General features: G+C 42.8%; 1 protein-coding gene across 4 annotated transcripts; it reads right to left on the bottom strand.

The window, feature by feature from the left end:
- Positions 1-1,925: 1,925 nt before the first annotated feature.
- MRPS21 (mitochondrial ribosomal protein S21) lies at positions 1,926-21,378 on the bottom strand. Of its 4 annotated transcripts, none has more exons than XM_004002448.5 (3): positions 21,298-21,378; positions 14,223-14,337; positions 1,926-3,713 (listed from the first exon to the last, which is right to left on the bottom strand). In XM_004002448.5, the coding sequence occupies exons 2-3, from the start codon at positions 14,303-14,305 to the stop codon at positions 3,533-3,535; spliced, it is 264 nt and encodes an 87-aa protein (XP_004002497.1). In that variant the 5' UTR covers positions 14,306-14,337; positions 21,298-21,378; the 3' UTR covers positions 1,926-3,532. The 4 variants fall into 4 exon arrangements, with proteins under 4 accessions (XP_004002497.1, XP_004002495.1, XP_012035873.1 ...); XM_004002446.5 differs by lacking the exon at positions 21,298-21,378 and adding an exon at positions 14,791-14,831; XM_012180483.4 differs by lacking the exon at positions 21,298-21,378 and adding an exon at positions 14,656-14,823.
- Positions 21,379-21,748: the final 370 nt, after the last annotated feature.

The raw sequence follows: 21,748 nt of genomic DNA, 5'->3' as shown, positions 1-21,748 counted from the left end.
ACAACCATTTTGCCTTTTTGCATTTCTTTTTTTTGGGGATGGTCTTGATCACTGCCTCCAGTACAATGTCATGAACCTTCATCTATAGTTCTTCAGGCACTCTATCAGATCTAATCCCTTGAATCTATTTGTCACTTCCACTGTACAATCGTAAGGGATTTGATTTAGGTCATACCTGTATGGTCTAGTAGTTTTCCCTACTTTCTTCAATTTTAGTCTGAATTTTGCAATAAGGAGTTCATGATCTGAGCTGCAGTCAGCTCCCGGTCTTGTTTTTGCTGACTGTATAGAGCTTCTCCATCTTTTAAAAAATTGTTATTTTCAGATTACAAACTACAAAAACCAAAACTACAAAATGTTTAAGAAATTCCAAGATTTTAAGATAATAGGTTCACTGGAAAATTGCAGTTATTCTTTAAGGAGATTATTAGAATTTCCCAGGGAACACAAGATTTTTGTATTTAAAGTCTGGCTTTTAATAAATTTGAGAAAAATGTACTAAAATCAACCTTCTCTGATGGTGCAGCATGAAACAATGAGTAAATTTTGGCTTTGAGTAACAAACTGAAGGTGCTTCTTGCTCAACTTACTCATGCCTATTTGCTCATTTTATCTACAATATTTAAAACTAATGTCTCACATAAATGGTGGTTGTAGTTTAGTCGCTAGGTCTTGTCTGACTCTTGCAGCTCCAAATAGTCACTCCAAAAAGTCTGTTAAATGGGTTAATGAGTTCCAACTCTGTAGTTGCAAATTTAGGTTCAGTGCTTTCAGTCACCTGGATTCAACTCCCCGTAGGGAAATGGGTTTTTAGGAACTGATTTTATTTCCATTATTTGGAATCAGATAGATTTAAATTCTTAGAATTTATGTAAATAATTTGCCAAGGTCATGACTGAATCTAGATCTTTTTGACTATGTAAAAAACTATGTATATTAGATAGCTGGCACATACTAGAAGTTCCAATCTTTTCCTTTTCCTTCAACTACCTTATTTTAATACAGTAATCCATTATTACTTTACTTGTTTAGTGAGTTTTTATTCCTTAGTATTTTCAGTTAACCCATAGGCATACTTATTTTGTACTTAGAGCACTTCTGAAAACTTTAAAGTGCAATGTCAGTGTAACTCAACAGAGTCCGATTTTAAAGAGGTAGCTGTTTCTGGAGCACTAAAGATCAGATCCTTAAATTATGATCAGAACAGGCCTGCCAGAGGCAATCAGGTGGACATCTAAGAGAGGGCAAAGATGCCTAAGATCAAGGCAGGAGTTATTGAATCTATTATCCTGTAACTGTGTAAATACTAAGCCGTGCTGCATGTATGCTCAGGCACATCCGACTCTTTTCGACCCCATGGATTGTGGCCCACCAGGCTCCTCGGTCCTTGGGAGTATCCAGGCAAGAATACTGGAGTGGGTTGCTATGCCCTCCTCCAGGGGATCTTCCCAACCCAGGGATCAAACCTGCATCTCTTACGTCTCCTGCATTGGCAGGCAGGTTCTTTACCACTAACGCTACCTGGAAATGCAACAGGTACTAAACCACCCCTCTTCTAAAGCTAATGCAGAAATAAAAAGTTTAGGACAATCCCTATTCATTAAGTGACCATGAGGTATCTTCTAGCTTCCAGAGCAGGAGTGGAAGGTCTTTCTTCCTTCCACGACGCACAAGCTGATTAGGACTTCAGCCAGCCAGCTACTCCCTTTTCACATACGAGGCCTTTTCAGTTGGCTACCTGCTACAACCCATCATTGTTCACTGCTCCAGGGAACATGGAAGACGGTCAGGACTGGAGATGAGGACAAAAGGGGATAATTTCAGAGAAGAATTCCAGACCTTAGCCACCCATTAGTATTTTGCAGGGAAGACAGAAACAACTTTAGCCTCAGGGAAATGCTGACAAGTGACAGACCCAGTTCTCCTATCTTTCATTTTGGCAGAAGCCAGGTCTTTATTCTTTAGCAACAGCAATTGGCAGACGATACCATGCCATGGCTCAAAATCATTCAAAAGTGATGTACTGAAGACAAAATTCAGAGACTGAAAGGTTCAATCAGATTCAGAAGTATAAATATTTCTTATGAAAATGAGATTGTATAAAACCGTTTCATGACATATTTAATCAATAAATATGGTTATCGTGAAAACGAGAAAAAACACTGAGACAATTAAAACCAGAAGAAATCTGAAGTCATGCTGCTGTACCACAAGGGGGCAATGTTTGAGCACTAGTGATGTGGAGAGGTAGGAGGTGAGGCAGTTTGCTCTTTACTTAACTTTTTAATGCTGAGAGGGCTCCAGTCAGGGTCAGGAGAGGTGACTACCCTTTGCATTCTACGGGGGTTGGCACTAACTGTCTTTGTACTAGCAGGCATGACTGTCAGGGGACCAAGGTCAGAAAAAACACAACAGGAGAGGAAGCAGAGCAGCTGGTCTTCCGATAGTGGTCAGCTGCCCCAGCTCTCACCTGGAAATGCCTGCTGAGGAGAGGGAGGGGTGGCAGTCAGAACCTCCACCTGGAATCTCTTTTGAGTACTATAGGGCAATGATTCTCAAATATTATCAGAATCACCTGCAGGGCTTGTTAAAATAGACTGCTGGGCTCCAACCTCAATTTCCAATTCAGAAGGTCTAAAGTAGGTCTAAAACTTAAAATTTCAAGCTATTTTTCAGGTGATGCTGCTGATCTGAAGATCGCATTTTGAGAACCACCACTGTAGGTTTTTCTGGCTTTCTCTTAACACTCCCCCATTCCTTCTTTCCTACCATCCATCTACTGCTTTCATTTCTACCAACCCTCCATTAGCTTCCTTTAGGAAAACTAAAGAAACGACAAAACAGGGGTAAATGTTAAGACTGTCTTAAAGATTCTTCTGGGGAAGGGTTTCAGCTCTCTACTCCTCTGGCTGATGGGTGTTTCAGAAGTGGAACTTCCTCAAACACATTCATGCCTCCTCTCCCTCTACTGAACTGCCTGCCAACAGTTGGAAGGCAGTTCAGTAAAGAGGACTAGATCCTTTTCCAGTCATAAGATCTTGCTTTGAGTTTCATAAAAATTAGTTAGAACATGGGAGATATACTCTACTACATTTGAGAAAAATTTCCCACCTCAGACTGCTTTTTAAAAAATTACAGTAAAATATACAAAACATAAAATTTACCATAATTGACCATTTAAGCGTACAATTCCATGGGATTAAATACATTCACATTGTTGTGCAAGTTCCACCATCATCCATCTCCAGACCTTTTCATCTTCCCAAACTGAAACTCACACTCATTAAACAATAATTTCCCATCCCCCTCCTGTCAAACCAGCCCTTGGCAACCAACATTCTATCCCTAGACTACTTTTTGACTCAGTTTGTCTTTTGACTTAATGAAAGAGAGTATCCACTGCTGACTAGTGGAATTGCTTCTTGTATATATGTGATTGAGTTTATTTTAAGAAAGGTAAATGGGATTGGAGGAGAAAAGAGGTACAGACAACTGATAAGGGTTTTCATACTGGGCCTCCTAACCACAGGCCTCAGCAGCCCTGCCACGGATCCGCCCGATTCTTTCGCATCAAGAAGTTGATCTTGCGAGCCATTTCCATGTTGTAGATCCGCCGGCAGGTTTCATAGCTTTCCCTCTGTCGCCGACGGCAAGGCTTCTCATAATACCGCCGTCGCTTTATGTCCTCAATGAGCCCATCCATGGTAAGGATTCTGTATAAGGACACGCAATGAAGTTAGAGGCTTGGGCTCATTGTTATTCTTTTCCAGTTTCACAATGATCAGAAGTCAACTGACCAAACAATTGGTATCTCTAAAAATGAGTGCAATGGTGACAATCCAGCATTCACTGCCTACATATACAGGCCAGGCCCCAGATAGTAATATGTGGGAAAACAAAAAGGCAATTAATTATACAGTCCTTGTTCTTGGGGAGTTTATCATCATTATCATGTTCTCAACCATTTTTGTTTCCTACCACAACACACCTGAGAGAGATGGCAGTGGCAAGGGGGGGTCTCAACCAATGGTCTCAACCATTTCAGAATCTTCAAATGGGACAAGTCATTTGCAGTAGGACAAAAAAATAATTAGAGGTGATTCCTACCTGGTCCTTAAGAGGAGAATGTAGTTCCACCCCTACTGTGTTTAAGAGCTGATGCAGCTCAATTATGAACATTTGAGAAATCTCTGGGCCTACTTCATACAGGGAAAGAAGAGGCCCTTATCACAGCAGTGATACAGATAGAAGCTTCAAAATAAGAGCCTCAACCATGTTTTTCCCATGTACCACATGCTCCAACCACACATCTGACTACTCCCTGAACACATGAATACTGAGTCTTTTTTTTTAAGTGTTCATAGGAGCTATTTTTTTTTTAATACCAGGTCTTTAACTCAAGGCTGCTTCTTCAGCCTAGAATGCCATCCACAACTCCAAACTGCCAGCCTTCGAGGTTTTCCACATTTTTTTTCCCCTTGGGAGATTTTCCACATCTTTCTGATGCCAAATCCAGATACCATCTCTCCACAAACCTTTCTCATCTTAGAGAGAAGATAATTTGCTTTGCTGAACACCTATTTAGAGATTATTTCATTCTGCCATTCTGTTAGTTGTCTAATAGATGTCTCCCCCCTTAGACTGAAAATCCTTGAAGGCAGAAAGTGTATTTTATTCATCTTCATTTAGCTCAGTTTGGTTTTTTTCCTGCCCACCTAACTACTTCAACAGTTCCTCTTGCTGGATTCATAACATGCATACCTCAAAATCACCTCTTTGTTCTCTCACTGAGCCAAGAAGACACAGGGGCTTATTCTATTACTTACCTTATCCTGAGGCTCCTGAGAGCTCTGGCTCCAATCTGCAATTTGTCTCTCCCTCTCAACCCATCATCAGCTGGTCCTGAGAAGTCTGGAGGCACCTGCTGCTGCTGCCCTCCAATCTTGCATTGTTTACATGACCCCATTCCTGGCTACTCTTTCCTTTCATTACATGTAAAAAGTCAGTCAGAAACACAATTGGAGATGGCTAAGTCGGTAAAGAATCTGCCTGCAATGCAGGAGACCTTGGTTCGATCCCTGGGTTGGGAATATCCCCTGGAGGAGGGCATGGCAACCCACTCCAGTATTCTCAGCTGGAGAATTCCCATGCACAGAGGAGCCTGCGGGTTGTAGTCCATGGGGTCACACAGAGTCAGACACGACTGAACAACTAAGCACATAATTAGAGGGGAGACAGAAGAAGCAGGAAATAAAAATAAGAGAAACTACCTACTCCTACTAGGTGGGAAACCCTATGTATTGCTGCTATATTATACCAGAAGCCCAAGGGAACAATAATAGATTGAACATGAGCTTGAAAAGATTTGAGCTTTGGGTACATGACAAATGTGAATAGACATGGGCACCACTGTCCTTTGGGATCTTTTAGACTCCTGCTGATTTGTAAGATCAGTTTGTCTAGGTTTTAATGGGAGGGAGATGGGACGCAAGGGAACTGCCTCAAACTCCCAGAGGTGGAAGGAGCAGATAATTTGGGTTCTATTGAAAACATAGTCATGCCCAGAAGTGGATCCAACACTAGAGCTGTACAGTAGAAAAGGAGGGCACCAAAGACTCAATACCTTTGCCTACAGAGGGTCTCCAATGCTGGCTTTCTTCCTCAACTTACCCTTAAATGTTGATATCGCTCCAGATTCTGACTGTAAATTTCCTCCTTTTCGGTTCTACATGATTCCCTTTAACTATAACATGGACCTCAACCCTGCTGCACAACAGAAGCATCTCCTTAAGAGCCTTTAAAAAGTATTCACACCTCGGTCCCATTCCTCAGAGATTCTGATTTAATTGATCTATAGTGGGGTTATATACTGGGTATATTTTAAAAGACCCCACAGGTAATTCTAATGTAAAGACACACTTGAGAACTGACCCAGACACTGCTGACTCTTAAATCATTATCTCTAGTTCCAGTCTTAAGAGCTAGGCCGATGCTTCCAATTGCCTTAAACCTCACAAAAAACAAACTTATTATCTCCAACTAAAATTCATTCTTCCTCCTCTATACTTTCTCTGTTAATGGCATTACCAGTTACTCAAGCTAAAATCTCATGTTCCTGGACTAGGACTTCTTTTCTTGCTACACCCACATTTAGAGTATCTTATAAATTCTATAACCTGAAATAGTTCTTAGACCTCTTCCTTCTCTCTTTTCCTATGGCTACAGCTCTAATTATGATCCTTATCTTATACCTGTACTGAAATAATCACCTAACTGGTGATTTAATCAACAAGTATTTATGAAATATCAACTCTATACCAGACACTGCATTAAATGCTGAGGATAGAAAACAAACTTCGATATGGTTTCCTACCCTTGTGGTCTCGTAAAGACAGAAGAATTACAATACAGTGTGACAGATGCAAAGATAAGGGAAATATTGTTATAGAAGCCCACAGGAGAGGACTTGAGGATAAGGTGGTTATGAAAGCTTCCTAAAGGACACTTTATTTGAATTGTGAAGGATAAACAGGTTGCCCTATTTCCATTCTCTTTCCCTACACCAATTATTGTCCTAAAACAAATCAGAGCATGTCACTCTGATGTTAAAAAAAGAAAAATTGTTCCCAATAAACAAAACAGTCTAACCCAGTGGTTCCCACTTGTTTGCACATTAGTATCACCTGGGGATCTTTTAAAAATTCCAAACCCTAGGCCACACTCCAGGCCAATTAAATTACAAGTAGGGAGGGACATGAGCAGGGTTTGTTAAGTTCCCCTAGTAATTGCAAAGTGCACATCTGGAAACCACTAATCTAAGCTCTGGAGAAGGCAATGGCACCCACTCCAATACTCTTGCCTGGAAAATCCCATGGACAGAGGAGCTTGGTAGGCTACAGTCCATGGGGTCGCTGAGTCAGACATGACAGCGACTTCACTTTCACTCTTCACTTCCATGCATTGGAGAAGGAAATGGCAACCCACTCCAGTGTTCTTGCCTGGTGAATCCCAGGGATGGCGGAGCCTTGTAGGCTGCCGTCTATGGGGTCGCACAGAGTCAGACATGACTGACGTGATTTAGCAGCAGCAGCAGTCTAAGCTCAAAGCCCAAAACAACTGAGCTTCATCCTCCCTTTCTCTCTAGCTTTATCTTTAATATAAACTTGCCCTAAAAAGCCTGTCTAGTCACACTGAACTATGTGTTTACTCCAAACACATTACATATCTATTTTTTACATTTGTCCACAATTCTCTTTAGAAAGATTCCTTTTTAAAAAAACTTAAAAAGCAACTTCGTTGCTGTGCTCAGGCTTTCTCTGGTTGTGGAAAGCAGGGGCCACTCTAGCCTTAGCGTGTGGGTTTCTCATTGCAGTGGCTTCTCTCGTCGTGAAGTACAGGCTCTAGGGCTCGAAGGCATGTGGGCTCAACAGTTGTGACGCGTGGGCTCAGTTGCCCCGAGGCATGTGGGATCCTCCCAGACCAGGGATCAAATCTGTGTCCCCTGCATTGCAAGGCAGACACCTAACCACTGGACCACCAGGGAAACCCTATTCCTTTCTTTTTCTGTTGTATAAGATGCTATTTATTCTTCAAAGGCCCAAACCAATGGGTAATAACATTTGTAAACTGATACAGGAGAAATTAATCATGCCTTCCCTCTGTTCCCAAAGCACAGTGGTTCTCAAACTAAAGTCTGAGACTCACGCAATAGCCACCTAGAAAACTTGTTAAAACACAGATTGCTGGGACTTTCCTGATGGTCCAGTGGCTAAGAATCTGCCTGCCAATGCAGGGGATATGGGGTTCGATCCCTGGTCTGGGAAGCGGGGAAACTAAGCCTGTGAGCCACAACTACTGAAGCCTGCAAGTCCTAGAGCCCACGCTATACAACAAGGTAAGTCACAACAACGAGAAGCTGTGCACCGCACCTAGGGAGTGGCCCCCACATGCAGCCACTAGAGAAAGCCCACATGCAGCAACAAACACCCAGTGCAGCCCCAAATAAATAATTTTTAAAAATTAAAAAACCTGCAGATCGCTGTGTCACCTCCAGTTTTTGACTTCATACAGGTCTAAGGTGGAGCCTAAGAATTTGCATTTCTAACAAGCTCCCAGGTGATGTTGTAGCTGATGGTCCAGGGAGAACCAATGCCACAGTACACTGTTAAAACACTGATCAGACAGTGTATTTGGACATGTTTGGTTTAATTTTTAAAATCTCCCTTACTGGGCTGTGTGCTTTCTAAGGTTACAGATTAAGTCTTTCATTTTTGCATTTAATACAATACCGGCAAAGAGCAAATATCAGTAAATGTATGACAAAAATGAATCCTCTAGGTCAGGGGTCCTCAACCCCTGGTCCAGTCCAAAGCCTGTTAGGAAACCGGGCCGCAAAGCAGATGAGCAGTGGATGAGCAGGCAAAGCTTCATCTGCTATTCCTCATTGCTTGAATTACCGCCTGACCCATCCCCCATCCCAGTCCCCGGTGAAACTGGCCCCTGGGGCCAAACAGGTCGGGGAGTGCTGCTCTAGGTGACTGACAAATGTCCACAGCTCAAGAGATTAAGTTACTTTGTAACAGACACAGTTCTTGGGAGTATTAGCTCAGAAGGCCACAACACTACCTTTACTAAAATGGCACGTTAGAGTTTAGATAGCATTTTCACATCCATGATCCTAATCATAATTCTATGAAAGTGATTAAGCAGGTAACACCATCTTTTTTTTCTTGGCTGCACTGTGCTGCGTTCGAGATCTTACCACTGGATCACCAGGGAAGTCCCCAGCATCTCTTTACAGTTTAGAAAACTGAAGTTCAGTGAGGCTGACCTGCCCAAGATCACGAAATGGAACTAGAAGTAGAATTCAGGTCTTCAGTGCAGTTCTTTATAACAGCACTCTGCTTCTCCAATAAAAACCACAGAGGTTCAAAAGACAAATTACTGCAGTGCCTACAGGCAAGGAGAAAATAAAAGAGGAAAAAAGCTGAGCCAGACTCCTTAATTAGAGTAAAAAGATGCAAGCGAAGAAGACATGGCACACTAAGGGAAAGGCGTTGATCCAAACAACTATTTACTTCTGTCTAAGCTTTGTTTGGGCTTCCCTGGTGGCTCAGTGGTAAAGAATCCACTCATCAATGCAGGAGATGCGGGTTCAATCCCTGGTGTGGGAAGATACTCTGGAGAAGAAAATAGCAACCCACTATATTCTTGCCTGGGAAATCTCATGGACAGAGGAGCCTGGCAGGCTGCAGTCCATGGGGTCACAAAGAGTTGGTCACAACTAAGTGAGTAACACTACACTTTCAGGTGAAAAGAACAGAGACCCTAGATATGACTTCACCTAGGAAGAGGAGCCTACTGGAATGACAAGGACAGTTTAAAAGTACTATGAAAGAGAACTGCAAAAGGAAGAGTTGAGAAACAGACTCAGGTATCCTACTGGAGTTTCGAAAGGGTTCTGAAACAGACAAAAGTGATCATCTTATCAAGTAAATGCCTGTGTGGTCAGGCAAAAAAGAAAAACAAGACAAAAGTATCAAAGGAATATAAGAATAGAGGAAGGGGCAAAAAAATGAAAAGATCAGCGCCCCCTAACATAATGATGAGGTTGCTAAATGGTATTCCTTGGATGGTTCTATTTCCAAAACACATATCAAATAAATTCCAAGGTGCCAGGTGAGGATATCCTTCCTCACCCTGCACTTTCTAGTTATCCTGAAAATAGCACATATTATCCTCAAATGTTTCAGAATCCCTAGAGTAGAGGCATCTACTTATTTCTAATAAACAAGGATGTAGGAAGAGCTTTGTAGAACTCATGAAGTAAATAGAAGTAATGATGCTTCTGCTTCCACAGGTAGTTCAAGGACTAGCAGACCAAGAGGCTCACAGTAAACAGATCAGCCTGGAGTTTGGGTGCCTGGCAACATAACACTGCAGGACAGGCAGCTGCCAGTTTCAGTGAAATTCAACAGATTATGTAAAAGGAGCTAAGCTGCCCTAGCTGGGGGAATCTGAGGGTGGCAGACACACGTCACTGTAGCCAGCCTGTCAGGACCAGTGTGTACACAGGACGACTCAATGGGCCCAGAAGCTCTCCTACCAGGAATAAAAGGGGTCAACTGGGCACACTTCCAGAGTACTTGACTTTCCTTACTTGGGGGCCAGCCAATCATGCAGGGCTTCCTAGCAACCCTCATTCTCCATCTCTTCATCTCAGGGCACCAATGAGGGCCCTTGGTTATATAACAAGCGTTCTGTGGCGATCTCACTGGGCAGACACATAGGCTATTTCCTTTGTAAGACTATATTTGTGCTCTAAACATGCTAAAGCTTTAACCACCTTCCTTTCTTCTCATTTGCTGTCATACCTACTGCTGTAATTAAACTGCAGAACATGCAACTTATTATCAAAAATATGAGAAAAATAAAGAGAAGCCGGAATTTAAGAGAGACATACAGAAAAGGCAGCTAAAGGAGTAAAATACTGGAGAGGGTTGCCATTTCCTCCTTCAGGAGGGCCTTAGGAAGCATTACTACATACAAAGCTAGTGGAGGTGATGGAATTCCAGCTGAGCTATTTAAAATCCTAAAAGGTGATGCTGTTAAAGTGCTGTACTCAATGTCAGCAAATTTGGAAAAGGCAGCAGTGGTCACAGGACTGGAAAAGGTTGGTTTTCATTCCAATCCCAAAGAAGGGCAATGCCAAAGTATGTTCAAACTACTGTACAATTTAATATGCTAGCAAGGTAATGCTCAAAATCCTTCAAGCTAGGCTCCAGCAGTACATGAACCAGGAACTTCCAGATATACAAGCTGGGTTTTGAAGAGGCAAAGGAACCAGAGATCAAACTGCCAACATTTGCTGAATCAGAGAGAAACCAAAGGAATTCCAGAAAAGCATCTACTTCTGCTTCATTGACTATGTATGCTAAAGCCTTTGTCTGTGTGGATCATAATGAACTGTGGAAAATTCTTAAAGAGATGGGAATACCAGACCATCTTAACTGTCTTGTGAGAAACCTGTATTCGGGGTCAAGAGGCAACAATTAGAGCCTTAACAACTGGCTGGTTCAAAATTGGGAAAGCAGTACAAGGCTGTATACTGTCACCCTGTTTATTTAACTTATATGCAGAGTACATCACACAAAATGCCAGGCTAGATGAAACACTAGCTGGAATCAAGACTGCCAGGAGAAATATCAACAACCTCAGATATGCAGATAACACCACTCTAATGGGAGAAAGTGAAGAACTAAAGAGCCTTTTGATGAAGGTGAAAGAAGGGACTGAAAAAGTTGGCTTAAAACGCAACACTCAAAAATCTAAGATCATGGCATCTGGTCCCATCACTTCATGGTAAACAGAAGAGGAAAAATATGGAAGCAGTGACAGATTTTATTTTCTTAGGCTCCAAAATCATTGTGGATGGTGACTGCAGCCATGAAATTAAGATGCCTGCCCCTTGGAAGGAAAGCTATGACAAACTTGCTGCTGCCGCTGCTGCTGCTAAGTCGCTTCAGTCGTGTCCGACTCTTAGCGACCCCATGGACTGCAGCCCACCAGGCTCCTCCATCCATGGGATTTTCCAGGCAAGAGTACTGGAGTGGGGTGCCATTGCCTTCTCCGATGACAAACCTAGACAGGTATTAAAAAGCAAAGATATCACTTTGCCAACAAAAGTCTGACTAGTCAAAGCCATGGTTTTTCCAGTGGTCATGTACAAATGTGAGAATTGGATAAGGAAGACAGAGTGCTTAAGAATTGATGTTTTTGAACTGTGGTGCAGGAGAAGACTCTTGAGAGTCCTTTGGAAACCAAGCAGATTAAACCAGTCAATCCTAAAGGAGATCAACCCTAACTATTCATTGGAAGTATTGATGCTAAAGCTCCAATACTTTGGTTACCTGATGTGAAGAACTGACCCACTGGAAAAGACCCTGATACTAGGAAAGACTTGAAGGCAAAAGAAGAGGGCAGCAGAGGATAAGATGGTTAGATAGCATCATTGACTCAATGGTTAAGAATTTGAGCAAACTCCAGGATATAGTGAAGGACAGGGAAGCCTGGTGTGTTAACAGTCCACGGAGTTGCAAAGAGAGAGACACGGTTTACTGACTGAACAACAACAATAAAACCTATCTAAATTCACCAAAATAAACCATACAGAGAAAAACTTATAGGAAGAAGTCAGAAAAAGGGTGAGGTAATCTGGAAGACTTTCCTTCCCCAAATTCATCATTTCATCTCACTAGCTAATTAGCTACAGAATCTGTAAAGATATTCACTTAGTGCTTCCAGTGTAAGAGCAGAGATCATTAGACATCTCAACCCTCCTACAGACATGCCACTTAAAGATCTGAAATAGAAGAGTCTAGAATGAGCAGTTATAGAGAAACATGAAATAGGATTATCTTACTTGCCCTGTTATCCTTTCAACTTAAGTGAAAGTACAGCAGGAATACCTTCTACTCAAGGATATGACTGGCATGCTCAGACACCATAAGAGGTAAAGACGCTGACTCTTTTAAAAGACATACAAATCATCTTGAGCCTGCAACTGCTTCTCAGTCACACAGCTTCTGACAGCATCTTTGTCCTCATCTACTATGGTCTTCCGCCCTCCACACTGAAAACTCTCTGCTTCACTAAGAAGTAGGTTCTCTTTCATTTATCTTCTCAGTCCCCAAGAACCCCATCTACATTTAAACCTAATCATATAAGAATTCTTAACTGGAGAATGACTGCCATAGGTCTCCCCATTTCCACAGAAGTTAGTAAGTAATCTATAACATGGAGCAAAGAAAACTGCACTGGAAAAATGTGTGTGTTTTATACTCCTTTCAACCATTCAATAATTGTAACCCAAGGAATATAACTTAATCTTCCCAAGCTTCTCTTACTTCTTTAATAAAGCAACCACGTTAGTGGCCTTAAGGCAGAAGATCAGCTCATGTATTATCTCTTTCATATAATTCAATTCAATAAGCTTTTGTTTCTCTAAACTCTGCTTCACTGGGGAGAGAAAATGATAAATGAAAGTCAAAATCCTTAAAACTAGTGATAAGAGATTAGTGAACTATTTTCTTTAGAAAACATAACTTTATTAGGGATCAACCTAGGTCGGGAAGATCCCCTGGAGAAGGAAATGGCAATCCACTCCAGCACTCTTGCCTGGAAAATCCCATGGACGGAGAAGCCTGATAGGCTACAGTCCATGGGGTCACAAAGAGTCGGACACGACTGAGCGACTTCACTTAGCATTCAAAACCTTTCAATACAGCTCCTCCACTTCAGCTAGTTTATTTTCATGTTTTTGCTTACGTTGTAACCTATTTTCTGAACCTGTTTCAGTTTTCCATCACTTGCTTGCTCCTTTATGATCCCAAACCTGAGTTCACCTTTTCCATTAGCCTTGTCCCACACCAATCTCTCGCTCAGCTTTCCATGTATCATGTACTATATTCCTGCTCACTAGCAATTTTATAACTTGGTTTTCCCTTTGGGCTCTTTCCTAAAGTCTTGGAGAATTCAGGTTCATCATCAAAGGAATGATTGTGGATGAATATGCCTCACACTGTTAGGATTGGGGAAGAACTTTATTTTTAAGACAGTAAACTGAGGGACTGAGAAGTTCCAAGACTGTGAACATCTGGGCTGGCACTGGTTATAAACAACCTCACTTTGCCATCAAAGGTCCAAATAGTCAAAGCTATGGTATTTCCAGTAGTCATGTAAGGATGTGAGAGTTGGGCCATAAAGAAGGTTGATCACTGAAGAACTGATGCTTTTGAATTCTACTGGAGAAGACTCTTGAGTGTCCCATGGACAGCAAGGAGATCGAACCAGTCAATCCTAAAGGAAATCAACCCTGAATATTCATTGGAAGGACTGATGCTGAAGCTGAAGCTCCAATACTTTGGCCACTCCAATACTTCCCACTGATGTTGCGAAGACTGAGAGTAGGAGGAGAAAGGGGTGACAGAGAATGAAATGGTTGGATGGCATCACCGAATCAATGGACATGAGTTTGAGTTTGAGCAAACTCCAAGAGACAGTGAAGGACAGGGAAGCCTGGCATGCTGCAGTCCATGGGGTGGCAAAGAGTCAGGCACGACTGAGCGACTGATCAACAGCAAATGACAGAGGGAGGGATAGAATAACCACCCCACTTCTCAAGAGAGTTGGCCTAGTCGTGATTCTGGTTCCCAACCAGTTACCTGTTTAGAGTCCTGTATGCACCTTCCACGTTCCCTTCTTGTACCATCACAGTCCTGGCAATGAACTTCAGATGTTTTGCCATGACCTTGGATTTAAGTCTTCAATCTGCAGGACCTAAAGTACGATGGAGAAAGGGGTAGTTAAGTATAGAGACCAGCTAAGAAAGAAACACAGTAGAATACAGAACCGCGTGGCTTATTTAGGGTCTGGAAATGCAACGGGCTCAGAACAGGAGACTGGGACACGTGCAAGACCTCATATCCTGGAAGGTACACGTGACTCTTTATCAAGATACCCCCGCTCTCTTTGCCAATACAAACCCTGCCACAGGGAAGAAACGAGACAGTAGCAGGGTGTACCGATGGAGATTTATTTGGCCGGGCACGGAAGAACTAGGACGCGCCGCGGGCGCCCCCTCCCCCTCCTAATTACCGCAAAAGTTCCCAGGATGGTTTGGGACGGGAGTTGGGCACAGTCTCTCTGTGCTTAGGAAAGGGGGCAACCGCGCTAAATCTCTCCCTCCCGCCACAACCGCCTTACTTTCACCTCCCAGTAGGAGCCCCTCACCCCTTAGCACTCAGCCAACTGGAAGCCCGCCCCAACAGGAAGCGGAAGTTGCGTCATTGCATGGGGACAACGAAGCCGAAAAGGAAGAGACGCTACGTAGAAACCATGGCAACCTTCTGGCTGGGGTAGGGGGATTTTCGGTTCCCTCAGCCACTGCCAACCCCCGGGCCTGCACTCTACAGCTGACAAAGCAAAGTACTTGTTGCCTTCAGTTCAGTTCAGTTCAGTTGCTCAGTCGTCTCCGACTCTTTGCGACTCCATGAATCGCAGCATACCAGGCCTCCCTGCTGCTGCTGCTACTGCTGCTGCTAAGTCGCTTAAGTCGTGTCCGACTCTGTGCGACCCCATAGATGGCAGCCCACCAGGCTCCCCCGTCCCTGGGATTCTCCAGGCAAGACCACTGGAGTGGGTTGCCATTTCCTTCTCCAGTGCATGAAAGGGAAAAGTGAAAGTGAAGTCGCTCAGTCGTGTCTGACTCAGCGACCCCATGGACTGCAGCCTACCAGGCTCCTCAGTCCATGGGATTTTCCAGGCAAGAGTACAGGAGTGGGGTGCCATTCCCTGTCCATCACCATCTCCCGGAATTCACTCAGACTCACGTCCATCGAGTCAGTGATGCCATCCAGCCATCTCAACCTCTGTCGTCCCCTTCTCCTCCCGCCCCCAATCCCTCCCAGCATCAGATTCTTCACTTTCTCTCGGAGTCACGGTCCTTTGGCCTCTGAGGTCAGCCCGATTCTGTACTCTTTAATCCTATTAAATCTTTTTTTCCCCTTCCAGTTGAAGTAGAGTTGATTTAAAATGTTGTGCCAATCTCTGCTGTAATCCTATTAAACCTTAAATAGATATTTAATCTATTTCTTTTTCTGGACGGAAAATGAGAGAAATAGACGAAGCTTCCTGAGCATGGTTCCCGTTTTCACAAAGGGCACAGATTCTTTGAGAGCTGCTCTCAGGGTGGAAGGGGCTTCCATGGTTTCTCAGTGGTAAAGAATCCACCTGCCAATGCAGGAGACCCGAATTCGATCCTGGGGTGGGGAAGATCCTCTGGAGAAGGAAATGGCAACCCACTGCAGTATGTATCCTTTACTGGGAAATTCCATGGACAGAGGAGCCTGGCGCATTACTACTACCTACAGTCCATGGGGGCAGGGGTTGGGTGTGGTCACAAAAGAATAGGACACAACGTAGCAAACTGCGGATGGAAAAGTTTTACACCCAAAGAACTAAGGGCAAGAAATTAAATAACATACTATCAGTTTCCTGTATCACTATCTCCCTAGACATTTCACTAAATAAAATAGAATCACTAAAGAATCGGAAAACTCATCTAAAGGATTTAGAATCAAAGACTCTTTTATGCCAGCTTCTATCCCATTTGTCTCCTAGTGAGACTTAGTAGAAAAAATTTTTTTAACTTTTTCCTCATTGTGGAATCAGCTTTCCTTTTATTCATATGTCATGTCTACATATATCTTATTTTATGGGTATTCATATAAGTTCAGATTCACTGGATATGGCTACTGGAAAACAGTAGAGAAAGGCTCAGAAGAAGAAAGCATGTCAACTGGGGACTTGTGCAATACCATTCTTTGGGTAACTCCCCTGAAACACGCAGGAACATACGCAGAGACAGATGCATCCATGTCAGTTATCCTAATAGGACTCACACAAAAACTGAAGCCTGCCTTAGAATAAGCCAGGTTCAAAGTAACCAAAATAGAGTTAGTCTGGGATATGATTATGCTTATCAACAAACTTTTATGGAGTACCTACTTTGTGTCATTCCACTACCTCATTTATTTACTTATTTTTGGTTGGCTTCCCTGATAGCTCAGTTGGTAAAGAATCCACCTGCAATCCAGACCTCAGTTCCATTCCTGGGTTGGGAAGATCCTCTGTAGAAGGGAAAGGCTACCCACTCCAGTATTCTGGCCTAGAGAATTCCCTGAGTTGGACACGACTGAGCGACTATAAGCTCAACATTCAGAAAACTAAGATCTTGGCATCTGGCCCCATCACTTCATGGGAAATAGATGGGGAAATAGCGTCAGACTTTATTCTGGGGGGCTCCAAAATCACTGCAGATGGTGATTGTAGCCATGAAATTAAAAGACGCTTACTCCTTGGAAGGAAAGTTATTAAAAAGGAGAGATATTACTTTGCCAACAAAGGTCTGTCTAGTCAAGGCTATGGTTTTCCCAGTGGTCATGTATGGATGTGAGAATTGGACTGTGAAGAAAGCTGAGCGCCAAAGAATTGATGCTTTTGAACTGTGGTGTTGGAGAAGACTCTTGAGAGTCCCCTGGACTGCAAGGAGATCCAACCAGTCCATCCTAAAAGAGATCAGTCCTGGGTGTTCTTTGGAAGGACTGATGCTAAAGCTGAAACTCCAATACTTTGGCCATCTCATGCGAAGAGTTGACTCACTGGAAAAGACCCTGATGCTGGGAGGGATTGGGGGCAGGAGGAGAAGGGGACGACTCGATGGACATGCGTTTGAGTGAACTCCGGGAGTTGGTGATGGACAGGGAGGCCTGGCATGCGACTGAGCGACTGAACTGAACTGAACTGAACTGAACAACTTTCACATCATGTTCACGATTGCGCTATGTCTTTGTTCCTGCATGTAGGTTTTCTCTAGTTGCAGTGAGCAGGGGTTACTCTTCATTGTGGTGCTTGGGCTTCTCATTGCAGTGGCCTCCCCTGATGCAGAGCACAGGCTCTAGGAGCATGAGCTTCAGTAGTTGCGGCACAAGGGCTCATTAGTTGTAGCTTTCCGGCCCTAGAGTGTTCAGGCTTCAGTATTTGTGGCAGGCAAGGCATAGCTGCTCTACAGCATATGGCAACTTCCCTGACCAGGGATCAAACCCTTGTTCCTTGCATTGGCAGGCATATTCTTATCCACTATACCACCTGGGAAGCTCCTCCACTGCCTCTTGAACTACCAAACCATAGTAAGTGTCCAGAAAGATAAATAGTACAACAAGGTAGCGTACGATGAATGCAAAATAAATTATATAGCCAGAGTGAATGTAAGCCAGAAAGAAAAACACCAATACAGTATACTAACACATATATAAGGAATTTAGAAAGATGTTAAGGATAACCCTGTATGTGAGGCAGCAAAAGAGACACATGTATAGAACGGACTTTTGGACTCTGAGGGAGAGGGAAAGGGTGGGATGATTTGGGAGAATGGCATTGAAACATGTATGCTATCATGTAAGAAATGAATCGCCAGTCTATGTTCGATACAGGATACAGGATGCCTGGGGCTGGAGCACAGGGATGATCCAGAGAGATGATATAGGGTGGGAGATGGGAGAGGGGTTCAGGATTGGGAACTCATGTACACCCATGGTGGATTCATGTCAATGTATGGCAAAACCAATACAGTATTGTAAAATAAAGTAAAAATAAAAATTAAAAAAAAACTCAAAAAAAAAAGAAAAAGAAATTACATAGCCAGCAAGATACTGTAGTAGAAAAACACTGGATTGGAAGTCAGGTGATCTGGATTCTATCAAAATTCTGATACTCATCAGGCATATGACCTTGAACAAGTCACTTAAATCAGTAGTCTGCAAAGTACTGCCTACAGGTCAAATCCAGCCCCATTCTTGTTTTTGTAAGTAAACTTTATTGGGACTTCCCTGGTGGTCAACTGGTTAAGAATCCGCCTGCCAATGTAGGGAACATGGGTTCGATCCCTGGTCTGGGAAGATTCCACATGCCTTGGAGGAACTAAGGCCATGTGCCACAACTACTGAGCCTGATCACTTAGAGCCTGTGTTCCCCAACAAGAGAAGCCACCACAGCGAGAAGGCTGTGTACTGCAATGAAGAGCAACCCCCACTTGCCTCAACTAGAGAAAGCCTGCTCACATCAACGAGAGACCCAGACAGCCAAAAGTAAATAAATTAAAAATTTTAAAAAAGCTTATTGGAAAACAGTTCTGCTGTTTGTTTATATATTAGGTATGACTGGTTGGGCTACAATGACAGAGCTGGGTAGTTGCAGCAAGATGTATGGCCCACAAAGTGTATATCTTGCTTTGCTGACCACTTATTAAAACTCAGTCTGTTTCCCCATCTGTAAAACTGAACTAATATGTGCCTTCAATCACACATAATTTGTCATGGGAATCAAAAGCGATAACATGGAAAAATATTTTGAAAGAAAGGAAGAGGAAAAGTAGTATTTTTAAGAATCTTATACCAGGGTATTAGATACCAAACCATGTACTAGGCAGTTTATATACCTCCTTTCATTTGATGGAGTAAAGGGCCAAAGCCTAAGCATATAGATCATGTTTAATGGGGCAAACAATTGAGAGGACTTGAGTTAGTCACTGAAAGAAGCAGAGGACTTAGTTAACAGAGGGTGGAAAGGCTGGGCAAGGTGAGTGGCATGAACTAGAGTTTAGAGGCAAAAAGGCTTACAGTTTCTGGGAGCAAGCAACAACAAAACAGTGTGGAACAGAGGGATCATGCATGGGAGCAGAGAGAAACAGAGAGCTTGACTAAATGTTTTGGACTTTCTTCTCAAAATATCAGAGAGCCATTGAATAGGAAATGACATGCAAAGCATTGTTTCAGGAAAATTAATCTGTTTATAAGTGAGAAGGGATTAGAGGTAAGAGAAGCTATTGCTATAGTCAAGGTTTAGACCAAAGAAGTGGTGATGGAATGTAAAGGAAGAAACAGATTTTAAGAGCCATTCCAAATATAGAATAAAAAGGATTTGGTGACTAAATAGCACCAAATTTTAAACTTAGTTATCTAGAAAAATAATGGTACTATAGGCAGCATTAACAGAAGAAAAAGAGGCTGTAAAGTCAGAACAGGAAGAATACTGACTGGTCAACACTAGAAAAAGCATCAGACTGGAAAACAAGAGTCCTGTATAACACATTATGTTGTCTTACACAAGCTACCTAAGTGTCCTCATCTATAAAATTACAAATGGTACCCTCTTGGGGCTTCTCTGATGGTTCAGAGGTAAAGAATCTGCCTGCCAATGCAGCAGACATGGGTTGGTCCCTGGGTTGGGAAGATCCTCTGGAGGAAGAAATGCGAACTCACTCCAGTATTCTTGCCTGGAGAATCCCATGGGCAGAGGAGCCTGGCAGGCTACAGTCCGTAGGGTTGCAAAGGTTAGGACACAACTGAATAATCACGCTCTCATGTCACCCTCTTGGCTCTAAAATGCTGAAACGTTTAATAAGTTTTAAGTATTAGTAATGAGTAAATGAAACTGTCCAGCAGAAATGTACACATTCAGTATGTCATCTCATGGGAAAGACTGAGACTGGAGAGGAACTAAGTTGAGGTAATAATTAGAGCCACGAAGAAGATGAAAGCTTGAAGTGAAAGAATATAGTTAAAGAGCCAAGGATTGAGCCTAAGGGAATACCCATACTCTGGAGTGGGCAGAAGTGAGGCTATTACGATATATAGAAGTTGTTGCCAGATAGGTAAGAGGAGTATTAGGATAGTGTGCTGACATGAGATCCAAGGGAGAAGAGCTTCAGTAGGCATTACCAAGAGCGTCAAATGATACTGAGAGCACTGAGTACCTAGCCTTTGTAAAGCCCCTGGATCTAGCTATTGATTGGGTGGAAGCTACTTTATGATACTCAAATTCTGTAAGATCATTAGTGACTAAGAAGGTGCAGTGGATGCTAGGCTTTAAGATTTAAGGATTATGTGATAGGAAGGAGTCAGAAAGAGTATGATTAGACTACTCTGTCAAGAATTAAAGAAAAGGGACTTCCCCTTAGCCATTGGTGGTCCAGTGGCTAAGAACCCACCTTTCAATGTGTGGGCCACAGTTTCGATCCCTGGTTGGGGAAGAAAGATCCCACAGGCTGTGGGGCAGCTAAGCCTGCACAGTGAAGATCCCAGGTGCCACAAATAAAGCCTGGTGTAGCTAAATAAATACATACATAAATAAAAAGAATTATAGAAAAATGATGAGAAAGAGGGCAATTAGAGTCAAGAGGTATTATCAAGAAGAAGGTACCTGATCATACTTGCAGGAAGAAGAAATAAATAAATCAATAACAATCGGAAGCTACAAAGTAAAGAAGGGACAAGTAATTCAGCAGAAATTCCAGAGGTGAAAGGTAATCAAAAGCACAACTGGAACAGTTTGCCTTAGAAGAGAGAGCATGTTGTCTGAAATAAAAGGAGATAATAATCTACTGAGAACAGAGGAGTTGAGAAACAGGTGAAAGATGCATAATTAGCTATGAGAAATATGCTACGCAGCCAATATGCAATAATAAGTAAAATGACAAAGTAGCCTGATACATCACCAAGGCTGGGAGAGGACATGGTTGTGATGGAAACTGGGATAGATCAGAAAGAACAATACATGGAGAAAGCAGAGGTAAGTAAATTCACAGACTTCACTTTTGTGGTCTGATGACATTGGCTAACATACGTTTAGCAGCTGAAGCTTTTAGAATAATGATAAGGCCCAGCATCTGAGAGGACTTACCATTCTGACAGTTCTAAGGCATCCCTTCCTCTTCAAAACTAGCAACCATGGTGGCTGTTCTGGCTTTGGTGTCCCTTCCCCGGCAGCAGTAGATTACATTATGCATTTATCCACAAGAATCAACAGCTCCCAGTGAAGCAAAGAGCTACCCCTGAGTGGTAGAACCTGCTAGTCTGGACCAGCTGGAAGGTTACAAGCATGAGAGACACAAAGGGAAAGGTACTAGTTTCTGAGCCTGAATGAAAAAACAGACCCAGCTTTGAACCCCTAACTGTCCCAAAGGTGTTTCCTAGGAATTTAGCAGCAGAGAGTCCCTTTTCCTCTCCCGCAGCACGTATATTGTCCCATCAAGACTTCTAATTTGGTGGAGCTTGAGTTCACACACATTTCCCTCCCCTTTCTTTTCTGCAGGTCAGAGGAGAAACATTGGTATTTGAGGCAAAAGGTTTCA

Source organism: Ovis aries, chromosome 1, assembly GCF_016772045.2.
Source record: "Ovis aries strain OAR_USU_Benz2616 breed Rambouillet chromosome 1, ARS-UI_Ramb_v3.0, whole genome shotgun sequence".
NCBI classification, from domain to species: domain Eukaryota; kingdom Metazoa; phylum Chordata; class Mammalia; order Artiodactyla; family Bovidae; genus Ovis; species Ovis aries.
This window is presented reverse-complemented; position numbering and strand designations above follow the sequence as displayed.